Below are 9,677 nucleotides of genomic sequence, written 5' to 3' on the forward strand. Positions count from 1 at the left end.
GACGATAATCCACCCACCCAAAACTAGGATATCATGAAACGATCTAGTCGCTCCGCAATGCAGTGATCTCCTATCCTTCTATTATTCCAGGTGAACTGGCCATTACTAGGCTTGGTATCCACAAGATTGAGTGCCAAAATATTATCTCGAAGAAGCACAGAGGAGGGCTCAAGTCTTGCCATACCCCCCCATTTTTCAGAGAGATCCAGAATAGCATTAAAATCTCCAGCAATAATCCATGGCAAATAAGGGAATAGTCCACGAACAAAATGAATATTATTCCATGTAAGGATTTTACCTTGGATCTCCATAGGGGCATAGATGTTGGAGAGAAGAATAGACTCTCCAAACTTGTAGCACAAAGAGACCAAGGATACCGAAGATCTAAAAGATGTCCACCACATAGGCCTAATCTTACGAGGGTTCCAGAAGCAAGCTACCCCCCCTGAAGAACCTTGAGCACTAATGCATTGACATTGACCATTCTTCAAAAATTTAGGAACTATACTCATCATACTCTCAACAGAAACTTTGGTCTCCTGCAGAAAGAGAACATCAGGAGAATGAGTTCTAACCAAATCTCGAACAGCTTTTTGTCTAGGGCCGCTGTTCAAGCCCCTTGCATTCCATGAAATAATGATCATTTCTAGGGAGCCAGGAAATGAGAATCCAAGGTCTTGACAGCTCCTGACTCCACTAGATTCTCCCGAATCATTTTAATCTTCTCCATGTCCTTCTTAGGGCCACTTTTACCACTTTTCTCAGAAACCCCTTTCTTGCCATCCTTCTGAAGAATAGCCAAGAGAGGAGAAGACTTACCACACTTATCCGTATCCAAAACTACACTCCTTGTAGGATGGGCCACCTCCCCTACATCTTGACCTCGATCAACATTCAACCCCAAAGGCATCTGAGCCCCTGCCTGTCCATCAGTGACCATAGGCATAGCAGGTTCAACCTGTGGAATGGGAGGAGGGTCAGAAGAGACAATCCCATGATCAGGCTCCACAACCAATTGGGCCAAGCTACTAGATCCCGGAATAACTTCTTGCTGCCCCAGCTCATCTAGAACATCAAATCTATTAAAGGTATCCTCCTCCTGTCTCTCTATCATAGTCCTCTTGTGACCTCTATTACGATTGCGAGCCTTAACCTGTACAAAGCCCTCAACATCCTTTTCCTCTCCTAAATTTGACTTCTTCCCTTTATCAGCCCCAAAATTGTGACAAGGAGGGGGCAGAGGCTGCTGATCGACTGACTTGGCCTTTAGGCACCTACGCAGAAGGTGATCATATTCATGACAAAGTCAGCACCGGAAGGGAAGGGTCTCATAATCAAGTTGTTGCACCCAAAAATATGGCCCTGCGCACATTTCAACTTCATCTGGCAGTGGTCTACTCAAATCAAGCTCCACACAGATTCGAGAAAAAGTCATGACCTTCTTCCCAAGGGTTTGGGTTAAGGACCCTACCGGTTTCCCCAGCATCGAAGCAAGCATATGGAAAACATCCTACCGACAACACTCTATTGGAAATCTGGGTAGCCAAACCCACACTGGGACCCGATTCGAAAGCTCCTCAGAAGGGTTAAATCCTGCATGCCATGGCTTGACAAATAGCCCAACCTAGTTGTAAAAATATGGCCCTCCTTCAAATACCCTATTACGATCTGACATGCAAGTGAATGTAACCATGAAAAAATTGTTCGTAAGCAATGTGACCTCCATTTCACCCTCCGGCTCCTAGATTCTCTGAGCCCAATTTTCTAGAAATTGAAGGGATACTCTTAAACCCATAAATTTACAGTACAGTGAATGCTTTGAATAGTATTCCACATCCTCAACAATCATCTCGTAAGGGATTACCCATTTAGGTCTTTCTTTACATCTCTCCAGGCACCCGTTAATCTTTGTGATCCGAGAACTGCTGGATATATTCGGTGCTGCAACCCCAGAATTCTGAGCAAAAAGGGCATTATCAAACACCCTCTCCCCTTGATTTGGCGGATGTATGTCCTCTGCATCATGCAAAATGACGTCTGGTGAAACCCTAGATGGCTCACCCCTCGACATCCTTCCACTAGCCTGGATTAGACCCCATGGGGGACCCCAACCCAGGCGCCGCACAACCCCTGGTCCTGTTTGCCCGCCGAACAACCCAAGAGCCAAAATCACCCGGCCAAAATGGCGTTATAGGCCAAACACCAGCCCTCCCGCCATCTGCAACCCTTCCCCCCGCAGGCGCACGCTCAAAAAGCTTCGAACAGAGCTAGGGCACGACTGCCCTAGCTCGACGTCCTCGCACAGACGCCCATCCACCCAACCATCTCTGCAGCTTGATTTTTCCAACTATTACCATCAGATACTATTCAGTATAAGAGTCATCGTAGATCGTACTTACTTCTAATTAATTAAACAAAGTTATTTAATTAAATGAGAAGACATTCCTAATTAATTAAATGAAGTTATTTAATTAAATAAGAAAAGTGTCTATAATTAATTAAAAATTATTTAATTAAATAGAAGAAGTAATTATGAAAGTATATCTCATTTTATTAAATTAAATATCTCAACAAAATCTCTCTTCAGTTCAAAAAGGGAAATTTTCAGTTCACTATTGATAAAAAATGAGTTAAATCTATTAACTCCTTTTTCTACTCAAATTGAATCAGTTAACTCTTTATTTTACTCAAATTAAATCTGTTAACTCCCTTTAATTTGGAAATCTCCCTTTATGACTGAACTTCACCTTTAATCCTGACCGTTGATTGAAATTAATCCCAACTGTTGATAAATTCTGGGAAAGTCTATTTAAGAGACCCTCATCTCTTCATTTTGAAAGGTTGAATGAGAATTTGCATCGAATTGTTGCTGGAATTCGTACTCACATTTTCTCATATTCACATACGCAAAGATCAAGTTTGACCAAAAGTTGACCAGATTTAACCACAGTTCACTTGAGTTGACTAGTTTCGAAAAGAATTTTGAAATAATTAAATGAAATTATTTAATTAAATGGAGTACTTACTTCTAATTAATTAAACAAAATTATTTAATTAAATGAGAAGCCATTCCTAATTAATTAAATGAAGTTATTTAATTAAATAAGAAAATTATATCTAATTAATTAAAGATTATTTAATTAAATAGAAAAAATAATTATGAGAGCATATCTCATTTTATTAAATTAAATATCTCAACAAAATCTCTCTTCAGTTCAAAAAGGGAAATTTTTAGTTCAGTATTGATAAAAAATGAGTTAAATTAGTTAACTCCTTTTTCTACTCAAACTGAATCAGTTAACTCCTTATTTTACTCAAATTAAAACTGTTAACTCCCTTTAATTTGGAAATCTCCCTTTATGACTAAGCTTCACCTTTAAATCCTGACCGTTAATTGAAATCGATCTCAACCATTGATGAATTCTAGAAAAGTCTATTTAAGAGACCCTCATCTCTTCATTTTGAAAGGTTGAATGAGAATTTGTATCGAATTGTTGCTCGAATTCATACTCACATTTGCTCATATTCACATATGCAAAGATCAAGTTTGACCAAAAGTTGACCAGATTTAACCACGGTTTACTTGAGTTGACTAATTTCGAAAAGAATTTTGAAATAATTAAACGAATTTTTTTAATTAAATGGAGTACTTACTTCTAATTAATTAAACAAAGTTATTTAATTAAATGAGAAGCCATCCCTAATTAATTAAATGAAGCTATTTAATTAAATAAGAAAAGTGTCTCTAATTAATTAAATATTATTTAATTATATAGAAAAAGTAATTATGTGAGCATATCTCATTTAATTAAATTAAATATCTCAACAAAATCTCTCTTTAGTTCAAAAAGGGAAATTTTCAGTTCACTATTTATAAAAAATGAGTTAAATCAGTAAACCCCTTTTCCATTCAAATTGAATCAGTTAACTCCTTATTTTACTCAAATTATATCTATTAACTCTTTTTAATTTGGAAATCTCCCTTTATGACTGAACTTCACCTTTAATCCTGACCATTGATTGAAATTGATTTCAACCGTTGATGAATTCCAGGAAAGTCTATTTAAGAGACCCTCATCTCTTCATTTTGAAAGGTTGAATGAGAATTTGCATTGAATTGTTGCTGGAATTCATACTCACATTTGCTCATATTCACATACGCAAAGATCAAGTTTGACCAAAAGTTGAGCAAATTTAACTACAGTTGACTTGAGTTGACTAGTTTTGAAAAGAATTTTGAAATAATTAAATAAAATTATTTAATTAAATGGAGTACTTACTTTTAATTAATTAAACAATGTTATTTAATTAAATGAGAAGCCATTACTAATTAATTAAATGAAGTTATTTATTTAAAAAACAAAAGTGTCTTTAATTAATTAAAGATTATTTAATTAAGTAGAAAAAGTAATTATGAGAGTATATCTCATTTTATTAAATTAAATATCTCAACAAAATCTCTCTTCAGTTGAAAAAGGGCAATTTCCAGTTCACTATTGATCAAAAATGAGTTAAATTAGTTAACTCCTTTTTCTACTCAAATTGAATTAGTTATCTCCTTATTTTACTCAAATTAAATCTGTTAACTCCATTTAATTTGGAAACCTCCCTTTATGAGTAAACTTCACCTTTAAATCCTAACCGTTGATTGAAATCGATCTCAACCGTTGATGAATTTCAAAAAAGTCTATTTAAGAGACCTTCATCTCTTAATTTTGAAAGGTTGAATAAGAATTTGCATCGAATTGTTGCTGGAATTCATACTCACATTTTCTCGTATTCACATACGCAAAGATCAAGTTTGACCAACAATTGACAAGATTTAACCACGACTGACATTAATTGACTAGTTTCAACAAATAATTTGAAATAATTAAACGAAATTATTTAATTAAATGAAGTACTTACTTCTAATTAATTAAACAAAGTTATTTAATTACATGAGAACCATTCCTAATTAATTAAATGAAGTTATTTAATTAAATAAGAAAAGTGTCTCTAATTAATTAGAGATTATTTAATTAAATAGAAAAAGTAATTATGAGAGCATATCTCATTTTATTAAATTAAATATCTCAAAAAAATCTCTCTTCAGTTCAGAAAGTGAAATTTCTAGTTCACTATTGATAAAAAATGAGTCAAATCAGTTAACTCTTTTTTCTACTCAAATTGAATCAGTTAACTCCTTATTTTACTCAAATTAAATCTATTAACTCCCTTTAATTAGAAAATCTCCCTTTACGACTGAATTTCACCTTTAATCTTGACCGTTGATTGAAATCGATCTCAACCGTTGATGAATTTCAGGAAAGTCTATTTAAGAGACCCTCATCTCTTCATTTTGAAAGGTTGAAAGAGAATACTCTGTAATGCCCCGCCAAGGGATCCAAAGAATTAACGTAAAATTTCACTAGGATTAGTAGCAATTTTTTTTTTATTGAAGTAAACACCACATATAACTTATGCACAATAACAGAAGCAATAGCAATGTCCATCGAAAAATTAAACATAACATATATAACAGATTACATTCTTTAAGATCTCTTAATGTTGAATTACATACATGAATCCATCTAGTACAACATCCACATGAAATAATAATAATAAGCCCAATGTTTAGACATTACATTTCAAATACTTAATCATCCACTGTACATGTCACAGGTTATGACAAGCTTAAAAGAATATACATACATAGAATAAGGTACATCATCCTATTCTAATCCATGATACATCAAAGTAGAGATAATCACATGATACACATGATACAAGATCATAGAAAACATATACATCCATCATAAAGATCAAACATAATAAAATAAGTGCACGGTTCCTCCCAACCATCAATAGCATCATTAGACCATTGTGGATCCTAGCCATCCCTCCATGCATAACATTCCAAATCACTATATAGATCATCGGTATTACATAGTAGGAATGTCACTCCTAATAAATACAACATCATATATACAAGTAATCTAACATGCAAATAAAAGCATAAGAGAACATCATCTAACATATGCCAATCATCAATGAAAAGGATACATATCCACCATTATGAAGGATGCATCAGCCACGATGTCTCAATGAATCTCAAAATGATAAGAGTGGAATATACACTACCACCTGACCGTGTGGTACCTAAGTGGTCCACTCCCACCGTGCTAAGGAGGCAATCTCAAGTCCCAAACAGGCTATCAAAATTACATAGCACATATCTCTATAAGTCCAGGAATCTTAAAAGTATACTAACTCAAAGGTTCCAAACACAAAATCTGACATCTAATCCCAGAGGCACACAATGACATGTAGGAACCTACTATGCAAGCGAAAAAGTGTCATCGCAATTATCACGTACAAGTTACCCTGGCAGTTAGCTAAACTCCGTGGGTCCATACTGATTTCATGCAGCCACTAGTATCCTCTCATACTGACGAGGCATACTGCAGAATGTAAGGTCGCAACCATGCGTCTCACTACTCCCATCCTAGTCTGTACAAGCACTCAAGGCATGGGCAAGAACAAAACACTTATCTTTTTAGGATCATTCAGTTAGTATTAGGTGTGAATGTTATCACTTATTAATCCAACTTACAACGAGTTACCTTGGCAGCCTCTTAGGGCCCCGACCCCCATTGCAAGCCACTTCCCGTCACTACATGCAGATATCCTACCCTAATGCTCATGGAATCATAAATCTCAATATCACAAAAGATAATCCATAAAATTATCAAATATGCATAAAAGCATCAAATCTCCATGAGCTAACATCCCTAGAAAATCATAAACACAATAGCTCTCTATTGGCAACTGAAGTATCACTAATAATCAAATATCCAATGGTTCTCAATAACCAAAATATATATATATCAATCATACTAATTGAAGACTCCAAAAAGAGTCAAACATTCACAATATGACATCGTAAAAAATAAATCCACAGTTCAGTCTCATCATGGCAACTAGAAAATAAACCAAGGATAACTGATCGATGACCAAAAATAATGGTTAAGTCAAGTGTCTCATACATAAGAATCTCAACTATAACAATCAGTAATTACAACCAATACATAGAGCATTCCATCACATAACCATGGTTGAGTTTATAAAGATACATCACCATGTCTCCACAATCACATAACCCCCAAGCCTCTAGTAGACATCCTATACTGGTCAACACTAGTCAACCCAAAATAAAAAATAATAGCATAAAGAATACACAATGCAAACACATGTTTTGGTTTTACAACTTGAGTTTAAATGTAGAGATCTCAGTTTAAGTTTCCAAGTCTGAAGAATGAATGGAGGAACACATATATTATTTTTGGATAAATAAAAGTTTTCCTTATTAGAACTAAAAATCCATTTTCCAATTAATAACATTTGTTTGATACATCCCCCACCCAACTATCAATTCCTTATTTAATAATTTAAAACATTTAAATTATTAAATAGTTGAAAGTTATTAAAGAGTCACCTTATGAAAATAAACCTTCAATATAAATCATTTATCAAATAAAAATTACTTAAATTTATAAATAACATATTTACATATTACATATATACATACATACATATGTAAATATATTAATATGTTTTCATAAAATCGATTTAACAATTTCGATTGACTTCATATTATATAGCAATGAGAAATCGATTGTTTATAAACGTTTTAACAAAAACATTTTTTCCTTGCATCACATTAACATTAATAACCCCCAAAACACTTGCTGCGGTACACAGTACCTGTGGTCGCAGGCACTGTGCCGACAGCAGGTACGTAGTACCCCTATCGCCGTAGACCTGCGATGGCAGGTCTCTGCCTTCTGCCGGTGCAAGGTACGAATCGTGCCCACAACATATAATATATATACTTGTTTCATGCGATATGAATCATGATGCGATTTAATAAATTTTCCACTAAAATTTTATCAATCGCTCAATTCGGTGCATTATATACATAGGTGTGTATATATATATATATATATATATATCAGTACATATATATATATATATTTATGTATGTATATATATATATGTATGTATATATATATATGTATGTATATATACATATATTTGAATTTTATAATTGATTCATAATAAATGTATACATATGCATATATATATATATATATACATATATATATATACATATGTATGTATATACATATGTATATACATATATATATATATACATATGTATATATATATTGTATATACATATATATATATACATATATATATATATACATATGTATATATATATACACATATATATATATACATATATATATATATACATATGTATATACATATATATATATGTATATATATATGTATGCAGATCTGAACATATAACCATGTATGTCTCTTTTTTTTTCCACAAAGATTATATCTACAATTAAGAATAAAATATTTGCATTATAGAATGCATATAAGATTCTCCAATAAAATTAATCTACCCATATTGAGAATGCATATAAATATGAAACTTCTCAGAAGACATATGGAAGACACGAAGAAGACAGGGAATGCATGATGCGAAAATAGCATAAATAAAATCACAAGAATCTTCTCGGATTCTGATGCTAAATCGCTCTTCCTCAGAAAATCCGCAGAGCAAGCTCCTCCCTTCTTCAGAATTCTCGAGTCCTCCAATGCTCCAATTGCTCTCCCAACGCCATGTCTAAGCTTCTATGAATGCCTGAATATAAAGAGCTTTCAAGAAACATCTAGAATGCTTCTAGAAACAGCTAGAAGGTGTCACCAACTAAGCATTGGTCTTTCCTAACCTTCAAGATAAGCCATAGGGTTGTAGACACCATGTGCTTAATTGATGCACTAACCCCTATGTTGTTGACACTTGAGAAATAGAGAAGTGCGCTAACTCCCATGCAAGCTTAGAACTCCAATTCACTTTTTATATAATTTCTATTTAAATATTTATAACTTTCATTTTAACTTTTATAACTTTTATTATTATTATTTATTTATTACTTTATTATTATTTTATTATTATTATTAATTTTAATTTCTAATTTTCTTTTATTTAATTCATTTTTCCTCAATAATTCACATTTAATTAACTACAATCAAAATAACAAATAACATGATATTTTATATTAATTTTCTCAAATAATTAATTTATTAATTAAATCTATTTATTAAGACTTAATTAATAGAAAATTCACCATAGACTTCCAAGATAAAATATGAAAACCCATCATAGAGCAAATCATTCAAAATCAGTCTAAAGGGTTAAAAATCATGAATTATGTCATCCGACACATTCGGCGGGTAAAATATCGAGATACTTGTCCTACCTCACTAGGACAATTGGCTTAAAGGTTTGGGATTTGGACTTGAGAATTTATCTCCCTTCTCTTATCATTGACATAGTATAATAGGGTATGCTCATCCTAGCAATTCAGAGAAGTCAATACCCGATACCTGCAACCTACAAAAAAACCATGCATGTACATACAATATATATAATGCTAAGCTAAACAGACAATGGCAAGAAGTGGTGCATCATGCAGATCCTGACTAAGCAGGTGACTACGACTCTCTTCCTTAACCACATCAGACACGCCATACAATAAGAAAACATGCACACCATACACATGCAAGTATGGGGTAAGTATCCATAATAAAACACATAAGATAATAAACCATCC

The 9,677-nt window shown here is 33.2% G+C and overlaps 1 protein-coding gene across 1 annotated transcript; it reads right to left on the reverse strand.

Moving 5' to 3' along the window:
* Positions 1–23: 23 nt before the first annotated feature.
* LOC149537784 (uncharacterized) lies at positions 24–644 on the reverse strand. The gene has a single exon (XM_089802382.1). The coding sequence runs from the start codon at positions 642–644 to the stop codon at positions 24–26; it is 621 nt and encodes a 206-aa protein (XP_089658508.1).
* Between the last annotated feature and the right edge of the window lie 9,033 nt (positions 645–9,677).

Source organism: Cupressus sempervirens, chromosome 9, assembly GCF_028749045.1.
Source record: "Cupressus sempervirens isolate cs-2001-9-10 chromosome 9, ASM2874904v1, whole genome shotgun sequence".
Classification (NCBI taxonomy): Eukaryota; Viridiplantae; Streptophyta; class Pinopsida; order Cupressales; family Cupressaceae; genus Cupressus; species Cupressus sempervirens.